Here is a 14,071-nt window from a genome sequence, read left to right as displayed (position 1 = left end):
CGAGAATGTAATTTCCTATGAAAAGCAAAATCTGCCAAAATCCAATTTGATTAACATGTAATTTTTGTTAGTCCTCTCCTGCCTCCGTTTCTCATCCAAATTCATTCTGATTTGGTAGACATACTGTCCATAATTAGGGACCATAACCTTTAGAAATAGCGCCTTCTATTGCAAAGTCTTGAAATAGTTAAATTGCCATAACTTCCTTGTTTGAATTTATTTTGGTCTCATGTTTTCAGGGTTTGCCAATTGTATCATTTCACATACTCCAACTGTGTTTTACGCATCAGTGATCATTCCTTTAAGAAATAGCGCCCTCTAATATTTTGAGAATGTATATCATCTAGAGTTTTCTCTTGATCTCCTCCTGTTTCTTGCCTTCTATTAAATCAGAGGCGTCAATGCATGCACATCGTTCTGAAACGATTGCAGTTCTAGTATTCTATATCCACTTTTCAGCAACAGCAGTCATTCAAGACCCGATTATTTTAAGCCATCTTGGATTTTGTATAGCAGACCACTTACTGTTCTTGTAACTTGCCCTAGTGCATTACTCGACCCTTTAAACCATGGCTTAGACACCAAACTCATATTCCCCAGACATATATTGAACAAACCTTATCAGAAGCATCATACCACCTTTTTTTACTCCATTTTTGAAAGCCATCTTTTCCTAATAATCTGACCGTTGAAACCATAGTTTAGATATCACAATCACATCTCTCATATCAGGCCACTGACGGTCATTATAACTTCTCCTAATTGATTATCTGAACCTTGAAACCGGTGGTGTAGACACAAAATCATATTCCTCGACAAATTATATCGCCTTTTTTTTCTTTTAAATAGCAACAGCAATTTTAGACTCCAAAGTTGGAAGCCATCTTGGATTTTTACATACTAGACTACTGACTATCCTTGCAAATTGTCCCAAGGTATTTTGACCATTAAAACCATGATCTAACAACAAAATCATATCTCCCAGGTGGATATGAAATGAACTGTGTCTTTTTTAAGTATCAACAGCCATTGCTCCACTTTTGGAAGCCATCTTGGATTTTTGGACTCACCAGTCCACTGACTGTCCTTGTAACTTGTTCCAATGTACTACTTCACCCTTAAAGTGATCATTTCACTTAATTCTGATTTAAAAATTTTCATACTGGTTCTTAAAAATGGGCTAAACATTAAGCTTATAGTGTAAAAATACCATCCCAAAAGTTTCAAAGTATCATATATACAGGAACAAATTTAAAACCTTGGAGTTGTACACCAAAGTTTGAAAATAATTCAATGACCATGTGTATATAATGTGCACTACAACACATTAACTCTATTCATTCTACGGTTCTCAAAATCAGGCTAATAAATTGCTTCTTGTATCTATAAACTTACAGTTTTTCATCCAATAATGTGATATGCTTCAAGCTTCTTAAGGACAAATACTGGCACTCATACACATGTTTGATCTCAGTTTGGGATTTTTTTTAATCAGCTGCTCACAAAGTGAAAAGATCCCTTTAAAACTATTGAATAGAAACCAAATTAAAGTCGAGTAAGTAATGGATAATTGTAGATATTTAGCCTACGGCAGCCATTTTGGGCGCCGTATTTGATTTTCCAGATATACTGGAGTGTTTAAATTCAATCTAGCCTGTATCAACAAATCATTGTACCCACTAGAACATGGAATATAAACCAAAATAGGATTCTAGGGTGGATAAGAAGTGAATTGTATCAATTTTCAGTGAATGGCGGCCATCTTGGACGCCCTCTTGAAAATAACCACTTTCGGAATTGGTAAATTTTCAATATTTTTCCTGAGGACAAATAGTATAAAAAAAACCCCGTCGAACATCCATTTGTTGCAATTTGTTCCGGGTAAGGGTATTTTGGTCGTATACTTACCTGTCTAGTAAATAAGAATTGTTATATTGTGCTACAACACACAGGAAGTTCGGCCCTCAACTGCTACGTATGTTCTGGACCGGAGTGTCGGGATCCTCTGGATACGACTGCAGCAGGGGTTGGAGATACATGTCCAGCAAGCAGCTTAGTACCTTACACACATTGCATCGTAAGGAATAACGCCATTTTGTTAAACATAATAACGATATGAAACGTTCTAAGCCCCGCGCACACTATGCGATTTGATGAGCCGCTATTTTTTAATAAATCGCATTTTGCATTTAAATTTGAAGGTACCAAGACGGAATCTTATTTTATTTGAAGTGCGGAAAATGTAAGGAATTATAAAATCATAACTTTGCTTATGTGGTCGGATTAAAGTCCGAATCAGCTTCAAGTCGAACCGATGATGACTTCATAGTGATTTGAAAGGAATTTGCTTTTATCCCCACACGGAGGCTCGAACTAAACAGAATTTCGATATCAGTATATAGCCATTATCATATTCTTAACTCTGATCGCTAAGGTTATATCGGTTAGAATGTTTATCTCAAATGTTATCAAAATTTCTCTAAAATTCGGATCGCAACAAATGGGTATAGTATGCATGGGGCTTTGTTTCTTATCGATTTCCTAAACTATAACACGGCTGTTCTTAGAGCACCCTTATGACTTTGTGTAAGTATTTGCACCTTCCCATTGTTAAAGCACCCTTTTGTGTACTTATTTGCACCTTTCCATTGTTAGAGCACCCTTATGTGAACTTATTTGCACCTTTCCATTGTTAGAGCACCATTATGTCAACTTATTTGCACCTTTCCATCGTTTGAGCACCTTGATTTTGTTTGCACCTTCCTTTTTTGAAACACCTTTATGCACGCCTTTCTAAACTCTACGCACCTTTACGTAGTCATTTATTCCTTCCAAGTCTTTGAGCACCGTATACTTGTTTGGGCCATTCCACTTTTTTAGCACCTCTATGTGTACTTAGTTATGCCTTTTCCAACCTGAGTGCACCTTTCTGTGAAGTCATTTGCACTTATCTTTTCTTTGACCACCTTAAAGTCTAGGCCTACTTGTTCACGCCTTTCCCTCTCTTTGTGGCACAGTCACATTTCGGAGAGTCGAAAACAGCCGTTTTTATTTTTTTGTACGAGCTATACATATAGATGGTTTGAATAAAAATGTAAAAAAAACCCGGTTGTTTTCGACTCGCCGTACGGCCGCCGTAAAAGAAAGGTGCATTGAGCATGCACCTTTAGGTGTTCTCCTTTCTACTCTTTGAGCAACTTTGTGTGCACTTATTTAACCTTTTTTTCTTTGTGCGCTTTTATGTTTGCTTGTTCACATCATTCTAAACTCTTAAAGAACCTGTACGCGTACTCATTTACGCCTTCCTAGTCTTTTAGAACCATTATGTGTACCTTTGGGGCCTTTGAGACCTTTCGCAACCTCGAGTACGGCAACATTAGATCTGCGGTTCGTGTGCAAATGGGGCAGGCAACATGTCGAGATCAACGCATGCGACACCATGCATGCAAGTTGTGAGATGAGAAAATCCCGTACTTTCACGTACGCAGTGGGGTAACTACGGAAGGGCATGGGGCACGTGCCCCCAATCGGCTGACCCCCCCAAAAAAAAAGGGGAAAAGAAGAAAAAGAGGGAGAAAGGAAGAGAAACGTAGTGGGAAAGAAGACATTATTATTCATTATAATGTTATATTATATCATAATTATGTTATGTTATCTTACATAAGAAACTTTTTTTCATAACTTTATGAGACATAATTTGCTCAGGGCCTATGTCTTCATTGTTCCTGGTGCTCGCATTGTCTGTTTACCGAGAAATATAATCATGCTATACTAAATCCTCCCGTTTGCAAGTCAACATACTCCAAACTGCCAAATATATTTCCTCGCACTTTGAGTTTAATATTATTGTGTTATGTACAATATTATGCTTCTTTTTCATGACTACTTATAGTGATTGCCCCATTTTAAGGTCTTAATATAAATCATTCCCTGTCCGTGCTCACGTTCGCAGTAGTGGATTGGTGAAATATGAACTCCTAGAATCAGTCCTTAAAATGTCCCTTTTTCTAATCTGAATATCAAAAATTTTCAGCGCGCGCTTCGCGCTCGCATCATTTGGTTAGTAAACTATGTATGGTCTTCGTGGATTCTTACAAACAAGCCTTAAAATGCCCCTCTTCAGTTCTGAATTTCCTTCGCGCTCGCAAGATTTGATAAGTGGGATGGGTATGGTAAATCATGATTACACGTGCTTTATGTGCATGTTTAGATGCAATCCTAACAAAATAAGCAAGCGCTTATTGGCACTCGCATGAGATTACTACGGTGAGATGTGTATAATCTTAATGGATTTCTAAAATATAGTCCTTAAAATCTTCGGATTTCATGTATTTGGGGGTCATTATTTAGCGAGACAAGTTCGTATCACGATTAGATTGATTACAATGTCCTTTTTTAGGTCTGAATATAAAAAATGGAAGCTCGCGCTTCGCGCTCGCATTATTTGACCAGTGAGAGACATTTCCGTTTGATAGCACTGTCCTTAAAATGTCTCTAATGGGTCAGTATACCCAGCAACTGGGCGCGCTTCGTGCGCTCACTTAGTGACTCAATTTTTTTGCTGGTGCCCCCAATGCCATGACCCACGGTACGCCACTGCACGTACGTACGACTGCTCATCACATCATACCCTTCTGATCCCGGTACTCTGGCCGCTGGGCTGGTGATAACATGAGAAACGCTAAAAATCGAGTACGAAAACCCCGGACAAAAACGGGAAAAAATGTTGAATTAAAGAGGAATGAAAGAAGTTGCAGTAAACACTGATTTCACGAGATAGTGTGTAAAACAAAGCTTAATTGTCACTATATCATCGAAGATCTAGATCTGGTACAGTTACATAAACTAAAATCTTGAAATCTACGCTAAAAAATGTTCACGCTGAAGATCACCAACACAGATAAGCGCACGTGGGACAGTGTATTATTATTGCTTGGAACGTTGGCCCGAATCCCCTGCTTATTTGCTAATTTCTCAGCAATTACTCAATATCTTCCAGAATCCTTTGGCACATATTTTTATTTATACAAACTTTGGTGGTCATTTGATTGGATTCAGTACGAACTCATTTTGAAATCGTTACCACAACTGGCATTTATCTTTAAGGCTTAGGTATTTATCAATACAGTCTGTCGAATCGATATTGCACCTTACGTGGATTTTTGATGGATCGCTAGCAATCGAATCTGTTGGTCATATTCACCTCTCCTGCTAGACCATATCGCACAGCAAAGCCTGTCTGAAAACGATCCGGATTTTATCTTCTTTTTTGCTAGCTCCTCCTATACACAAACGGCAGGCAACGATGTGAAGGATATATGCCCCGTGAGCATTATGTTTTACATTCCCCCGAAATGGAGGATTAGATTTCAAATTCCAAGGGGGGGGGGGGCACTTCCATTGACCAGTGGATACCAGGCGCGACCATGACGGGTTCCGAAAAGCACGTAACCTAAACAAGTATTTTCGCAAATTCTGAAAATGCAACCCTTAACAAGTATCGGCCTGTGAAACCATAGCCTTAACAAGTATTGGAAACGAAACGGTACCCTTGACAATTATTCCTTGAATAATAATAATATAAGATATTTATATTGCGCACATATCCACCTTGTTAGGTGCTCAAGGCGCTCCTCTTGAATTGACCCCCTAAACAAGTAAAGCGATATTGATCACGGACGTGGGCCTTACCTTTACTTACATTGGGTTAGCGCCACCCCATCTCCCATACCTCGTTCAAATCGAACCCTAAACACGTGTTGGGGGTAAGAAGTACATCCTTTATAAAGTGTTTGTCTTTTTTATACCCTCGCCTCGCAAATTTGACCGTAAACACGTAGCTTCATAGCGAAATATATACGCTTTTTCAGTATTCTATCATTTTGACACCCTTATTACGTTACCTACGTAAAGTGCCCAATCTTGAAAAAGAGATACTTTTTACGCGTTTCTTTGGTCGCGCCTGGTATGCACTCGTCAATGGAAGTGCCCCCCCCCCCCGCCGGCTACCTCGAGAGCAAGGAGGAGCCAAATGTCGCTCTGTAATCTCGTCCTAAATCGGATATGTCGTTGTTACCCAGAGTAGCTTGCACACGAACCGAAGATTGAAAGTTTCCGTTGTGGATATGAAAGGTAAACCAATTTTTTTGTCACACAAGACACAACTCGCATTGCAGGACGCGCGTTTCCGTGACGCGCGTTTCCGTTTTACACCCTGGCGAAGGCATTTTCCGGAAAAGTAGCCAAAAAGCGACTAGTGAAGAGTCTACGTCTACGTTTGTTTACATTATCAGCTGGGCGCGCGATCCAAAGTCCGCACCGAAGTTATCCGCGGAACATACCGTACATGCAAATGCAGTTGAGCTTATAATATCGAGGTTCAATACGAATGTATGCCTTTTAATCATGTTAATTGATCATTTGCCTTGCCGATTTGCTGATGTCTGTCTTTCTATCTGTCTATACAGTGCGTATCAAAAAAAACGGGACAGATTTGAAAAGTCTATAAAATTTTAGTTTCAAATTATTATGTCTATATTTTGGTGTTAATAGGTGCTCTAAGGTCTTGTCTTTCAAATGCTATTAAAAAAATTAGTTTCGTTCATGCTTGAGCGAACACGGGACGTTTTTGTTGGGGGTTCAAAAAGAGGCTTGCGCCAGAATTGCAGAATATGAGTAATATGATGATCGGACTTCTTGCTTATTAGCAGACTTCCTCTTAACCTTTTCATTATCTTTGCCATAATTTTCAAATCATGCGGTCAAAATTCATTTTCAGATCTATTTATTTGCTTGAATTATTCTGTTATTTCTTTTTAATATGCTTTCTGTTAGCTTTGAATATTCCTTCTTCAAGCTAAAATTATTTTTTTCAACTGAATTATGGGAGAGCATGGATTTTTTTATTCAAATCCTTTCATTATGTGCTACAAAGATTATGGTGCCTTTTGGACAAAGCCACACAGATGGGTGGGCGCTCGGGTTGCTCCCCCCCCCCCATTAAAACAATCATGACCAAGAAAAAAAAGTGGACAGGAAATAAAAGGACAGATAGAAAGTAAAATATGATATTATTTTCTGAATATTATGTCAAAATCTATCACAAAATTTGATATTGTAATTAAAAAAGTGGGAATATTTGCGTGCTCACTTCGCTCGCTCACAACTTTTTAATACATTTTACCCGATCTGCCATATCTAGCTCCTTCAAAATTGACTCAATACACCATTGTCATAGAAAGACATGAATCCCTTCCTGTGTTTCCTGTCAAGCAATTAAACTTGGTCAAGGAATTAAAGACCCATTGAAAAATAGATTCATGTCTCTTAAAGGTACATAACATTGTTTGTTTCACATAATAAAACGATTTTAATAATCACAAGTTTTCCCAATTAATCATTCAAATCTTCTTGCTTGGGTTGACAAAAAAATCTTCTTTTCTCAGTTACTTATGAAGGAAAATTAAAAGGTAAGAGAAGATTAAATGAAAAAACGAAATAATTCAATTAAATAAATAACTTTGTAAATGAAATTTGAGAGCATAATTCGAAAATTGTGGAACAGATAATGAAAAGGTGAAGAGGATTTCTCCTGATTAGCAAGAAGTCTGATCATTGTATTACACATATTCTGCAATTCTGGCGCAAGCCTCTTTTTGAACCCCCAACAAAAATGTCCCGTGTTCGCTCAAGCATGAATAAAATTTATTTTTTTAAATTGCATTTCAAAGATAAGACCTTAGAGCATCTATTAACACCAAAATATAGACATCATTATTTGAAACAAAAATTTTATAGACTTCAAATCTGTCCCGTTTTTTTGATACGCACTGTCATCTATCTCTCAAATTCTATCTCTATCTATCTATGTAACTGCAGTATCTATCTATCTAATAATCTTCTCTGTCTCTCATTCTTTATCTAACATCTATCTATCTCAAATTCTCTATCTATCTCTATCTATCCATCCATCTGTCTGTCTTTCTCTATTTCTCTCTCTCTACCTACCTATGTAACTACAGTATCTATCTGTTAATTTGTCGCTCTTCTCTCTCATTCTTGATCTATCTGACATCTATCTATCTCTCAAATTCTCCAGCTCTCTCTCTCTCTCTATCCATCCGTCTGTCTTCTATCTATTTGTCTATCTATGAAACTACAGTATCGGTTAATTTGTCTATCTTCTCTTTTTCTCTCATTCTTTATCTATTAACATCTATCTATCTCTCAAATCCTCTATCTATCCATCTGTCTGTATTTCTATATTTCTCTCTATCTATATATCTATCTATGTCTCTATCTATCTGTTAATTTCTCTATCCTGTCTCTCTCATTCTTTATCTTTCTATCTATCTATCTAACATCTATCTATCTGCCGTGTCTCTCAAATTCTCTATCTCCATCTCTCCCTCTTTCTCTCTCTTTCTATCTATCCACCTCTCTCTCTCTCTCTATGTATATCTATCTATCTGTCTATCTTGTCTCTATCTATTTGTCAGTCTTCTATATCTATCTTTCGGCAGCTTCTAAGGTATCAATCCATCAAACTTCAATTTGTCTTTCCATTATACGGTAAGTATCTGTTTATTTTGATTTTGTCTGTCATTCTATTCATTTTAATTTATTTTTAGAAAAAAAACTATCATAAACAACGCGACTGCAAAAGCATGTTCGGATTTCACTCATAGAGATGTATATTGATTTCACTCCTGACTGCCGCTCTCTCTGTACGTGAAGTGCCGAGGAACTCTGCGCTCTGATCAGTAACTGTGCAAATTGCATGCGGTGGTGGACTCGCCTGTGTCGCACGCTGCATGCAACCAGCGACGTGTGTAGACTCTTCACTAGTCGCTTTTTGGCTAATTTTCCGGAAAATGCCTTCGCCAGGGTGTAAAACGGAAACGCGCTTGCAGCGCAGTGTTTTACGACGATCCCCAAAATATCTTCCAAAATCAACTACCGTCGTCCGTTCCCGTCCTCTTGCGAAAAGGCCAGTTAACGCTTTTCTAGTCCTTTAAGTACCTTGATCTAGACTTATCTTTTAAGTACCTTGATCTATGCTTATCTTGAAGTTTCTCGTCTTTAATTTAGCACCCTATGGTGTATTTATTTGGACCTTCATAATCTTTGATCAACTTTATGTGTGCTTGGATACTTGCGCCTGTCCATTCTTTGCACTTTTCATACCACAATCACATTACGATTCTGTGTGGCATTGCTGATCGTAAGTGTATATCCACTCTTTAAGTGAAATATTTTGGCTTACTCAGTTGATATTCAGGCAAGTCCGACTGCCCTTTTACAACTCCTTGATCATGTAGCTCGCTTTATTTTCGGGCAAAATCCTCCAGATATCCCATTTTTTATGTTAATTTTCCCATCCCTCCCTTGTCTATATTCCAACGACTAGTTTTTGTTCTTATTTTGTATTTTATATAGAAAACAACATCCGGAAACAGTGTGGTGCGTGCATGCACTGCACTCTGCGTTGAAGGCTGTGCGGGTGATTCTTGTATTTACTGCTGCACAGGCAACTTGTGTAATGGAAGTACCGCCGTGTCGACTAGCTTCGTTGCTATGGGCGTGGCTTTGCTGGGGGCCCTCATCTTTTCCAGACAATAGAATGGATCAGAGGCTCACGTGATCAAGGTCATCGGTTCATCAGTTGAATTTCATCGAAATAATGTAAAAGGAGTGCATTTGCAGTAAATAGTGTTTGTGAATTCAATTCATTTTTTTCCTTTTTTTCCTTTTTTTTCTCAAGCCGATTAAAAAGGCTCTTTTTAAAAACAACATACATACAGTATAAACAGTTCAAAGATATAAATGTAACAATGAAAATGAATGTATTTAGAATATTTTAGCAAGTTGCCCCCCCCCGGGGGTGGGGGCACTCATGGCAGTATGGGTAGCCTATTTGCGACCCTTACCCCCCCCCTTTGATGCCTCATATCAACAGTCCCCAGGCATATCAAACCTCTGAATATTAATATGCTGGTGAGGGCCTTTTTGTAAATGAAAATTATAATCATGAAATTTCAATTACTAAATTTCATAGATGTCGCATTTTGAATTTCAGTCGGTATATAACGCTTCACTCCATTGGTCAAATCATGCACGTCCACGGAACACGACCTACTACGTAGTATCCACCAATCAGATAACGCGTTAAATGGGCATTGTCGTAAAACATGTTCAAGCATGAAACACTCCAATCACGCTTCTCTTTGTGGGATACCCCATGGAATCGAGTCATCTTCAAATATTTTTTCCTACCTTATACAAAGTTATATGCCCAGTGCAGACTTGTACTTTCTAGGATCTGCTAATTGAGATTTATTTTCCCCTTCTTCTGTACGTATCGACAGACTTGCTAGATCACGTTGAGACATGTGTGATAAAACCATTCATATAAGCAATAATTTGTATTTTTGTGTATAGTCTATAGTTAAGTCAATAATGTCACCTGGTATTTGATATCGTAGAGTTTGCCAATTTTTGTACTTTTAATGCAATACCCTCGTTTTCTTATATTTTTCCCATTTTGACGAGTCATTTAATTTTACGGGGTTTTTTTGTCACATGGTTGTGGCGTAATGTTATGAATCATCCAACTTTGGCCGTAATCTTGGTATGTTAAATACCACATGCTTTTTCAAATTACATGCCATGATATCAATAAAACATGTCATAAAAGTGATTTCCTTATTCCTTTCCCTTTCCCGGGTTATAGCAATCGGTCTGGTTTGAGTGCTTAAAATCAGTTAGGTCGCGTGATTTTAATTCCATTCATTTTTCATTCTAAATATTAGAGAAACAGATGCATCTTGATTGATTTGTTGTTTAAACCTATCGCATGAGTACCAGAGCTGTTTTTGACTCGCCGTACGCCGGCAGGAGGGAAAATGTGACCGAGGTATAAATCCTTATGCTGACGAATCAAGTACGATTGATTGTTTAAGAAATGCAACCCCACACCCCCCTGCACTCGATGCATTTGTTTTAGTTTAATATCTTTTTTAACATGTTTATTCAGAGAATATTCATTGTACATGAATCCAAGTAGCTGTCTTTCAACTCTTTTCTATTAAACCTTTTCTAAACTACTAGAATATTGTTTGATTACTTCTTTATTTTTCTGTAATTGCATCACTGTGTGGACGGGAAAAAACATGAGAATGTATACGGAAAAGAAAATGGAATGAAAATTCAAAGGATTTTGGCAAGTTGCTGCACTACGTCCCATAGTCGTGGGGCCCGTTTGTGTTTCTCGTAAACAGTCGTTTTCTTATTTATTTTAAAACGGTACCCTACATTAATGGGAAAAACGACTGGTATCAGTGAATGTGTGAGATTGGACAGTTAAAAGAAAAAAAAAATAGTGAGCGGTGACAAGATTTTGTGCGACGGAGTGGTTGTAGAAAAATGTTAGGGAGATTCATCGACATTTTTTGAAGTACGGTCGGTCACACACGACTCTATTTCGCCATTTTCGCTGTAAAGTTTGCAAACATCAATAATGCAACAAACATCGTAAAATTTGCGGCTTAAAATTGCAAGGTTTGCAACGATTATCGCGAAATTTTCGACTGTTATTGCAAACTTTGCAACGAAAATCGCCAATTACACGGCTGTTATTGCAAACTTTGCAACAAAAATCGCGAGTTTCCGATCAAAATCGCAAAGTTTGCAATGAATAAATTGCGAACTTCACGTCTGTAGTTGCGTGTCATTAATTGCGTGTGATCGACCATACTTCATTGCCATCATGGCATAGTCTGAGGATTTTTGTAGTATGGGGGGGGGGGGGGGTTCAAGCTGAATGAAATGTTGACAAAAAAGGTCTTCACCACATACTTAAGGTCGTTTCTACTGCAAAAAATAAAAAGCAATAAAAAAGAAGTCTTCAACTTAAATTTTAGGGGGGGGGGCTGAATTCTTACGGGGGTATTAGAAAAATTGAAGGGGAGGGTTGAACACATGTAACCCCCCCTCCCCCCTGCGTACGCCACTGCTGCCTCATAACAGTCGTGACCCATGTCAGTGGAGCGGTGCATTTCCTGGAACCCGTTGCGAAAAAACACCCTATAAAAAATTTATACAACGTTTTTTTACCCGTTTAACGATTAAAATTACAAAAGTTTGCAACCCAATAAATCACGAACTTCACAACTAAAGACAAGTTGTGTGTCGCGAACTTCAGGACTGTGAAGTTTTTAAACAACAAAGTTCAATTTTTGATATTTTTAATAAAAAGCATGGTTGTTTAAATTGTTAAACAACCTAATGTTATAGTAACCAACGAATTATTTAATTTTAAACATTATTACTGTAAAAAAATCTAACACAACTTGATTTTTAAACAATCAAATAAAGCGTGCATTCGTTTAAACGTAACACTTTTCGCAACGGGCCCCAGTCGCGATGTACTAAAACATAAATAAAACATTCAAGATATCTCATCCAATTACATGTACAGTACATTTTTATTTCATTTGATTTTACCAAACTGTGACAATTGCAGACATTAGATAAAAGTTAATTCATGTTATACTATCATAATGATATCATTGGTGTAAAAGGGTTCATATCTCAAAAAAACAGACTGATATTTGAAAGAACTAAGACAAGGAATAATCCCTTTGATTTTGTGAATATCAAATTTGCAATTGACAGGCAAGTAGAAATGACCATTGCGGATTCCTGCTAAGAACCTTCACCGTCGGGGGCGGTATATAAATATCTACCTTATAAAGCTTATATCTATTCGTTCTTTTAAAAAAAAAAGTAAAACTTGAGAAAAAAATGACATTTCGCACAATTTTTTTAATGGAACGACTGACAGTACTAGCAACATAATGACCCCACCCAATTTGAGCTCACATTGGTAAAAATATTCTACATACTATAAAAACTGGTACAAAGAGCTTAAGAATTTATTTATAAAAATATCTCTTGATTTCGGGCGAGATGTCATGTACGCGCTCCTTTCGTTGTATTTCCTGTAAAAATATGTTCTTATTACTTGTATAATTTATGCTTTCGACCCCCCCATATTATCATCGATAATACAAAGCAACGAATGTTGAGGGCGTCAACGTTTCACTCTGCTAACACTGCAAAGTGTTGACGCCCTCTACGTTCGTTGATACACAACAGACCTCCCTTAGATCATGGTATGTTGAATACCTTTTTTTAGGGGGGGGGGGCTTTCATTTCTTTTTTAGATCATTCTTGAAAAAATAAAAGGGGCGACCGCCTCCGTGCCCCTCTAACGCCAATTCCTGGTTTTATTAGTGAGAATTTATCACATAAGAATCAAACATTGGAAAATTCACATTCTTGTCATACAAATTAAGACAGCTGATGTAAATTATTATTCTACCAAAATTTATTAATAAGTTAAAAGCCTTTACAAGGCAACATCCAAATTTCCAAAATTCCGTGTTAAGATTATGCTTGGCAGTTATAAACGGACATTTAAAAAAAAACAAGTACAAGCCTAGTTATAAATAATGCATAAAGCATATCCATTTATTTGAATGCAAGATAAAAAAAAGCATAGGTGCCGTGTCCGCAAATCGAACCTTAGACCACTCGGCCACAGCTGCACCAGTCCCCCACCTGCAAATTTAGTATGATAGTCCTACCCACCAATAACAAAAATTGATTTTTTTTCTTCTTTTCTTTTTTGCTGATAAAAACCACAAAATACTCGTACTAACCCCGAAATAAAATGCTTGCATAGTGATTGTTGCTTTGATTTAAAGTGGTCACTCATGTGAAACAAATAAAACTCATGCGCAACAATTGAGTCATAATTATGGCAGATATCTTTTTTTTTGTACTACGGTCCAGACAGCTGTGAGTGAATGCGGCATATTATTGGTTATTTTGTAGCCAGGACGATTTCTCGTGATTAAAAAAATAAAGAACTAGGGCCCCATTTCATAAAATAGGTTACAATGACAAATTTGTAATAACAACTTAAAGCTATAGTAAACTTAATTTCGTTCCACAGTTATGTTTGTGCGCATTATAATCTACGCATATTTTACACTCTGCACGCGGA

General features: G+C 37.4%; 1 protein-coding gene across 1 annotated transcript in view; it reads left to right on the top strand.

Moving 5' to 3' along the window:
• LOC121421797 overlaps positions 1 to 10,948 on the top strand; it is a 31,184-nt gene extending 20,236 nt beyond the window's left edge. The window contains exons 3-4 of the mRNA XM_041616598.1: positions 1,953 to 2,077; positions 9,439 to 10,948. Of these exons, the coding sequence (XP_041472532.1) occupies positions 1,953 to 2,077; positions 9,439 to 9,621 (308 nt within the window). The 3' untranslated portion in view covers positions 9,622 to 10,948. The remainder of the gene's footprint in view (positions 1 to 1,952; positions 2,078 to 9,438) is intronic.
• Positions 10,949 to 14,071: the final 3,123 nt, after the last annotated feature.

Source organism: Lytechinus variegatus, chromosome 9 (assembly GCF_018143015.1).
Source record: "Lytechinus variegatus isolate NC3 chromosome 9, Lvar_3.0, whole genome shotgun sequence".
NCBI classification, from domain to species: Eukaryota; Metazoa; Echinodermata; class Echinoidea; order Temnopleuroida; family Toxopneustidae; genus Lytechinus; species Lytechinus variegatus.
The sequence above is the reverse complement of the archived record's forward strand: the minus strand, read 5'-3'. Positions and strand labels throughout refer to the sequence as shown.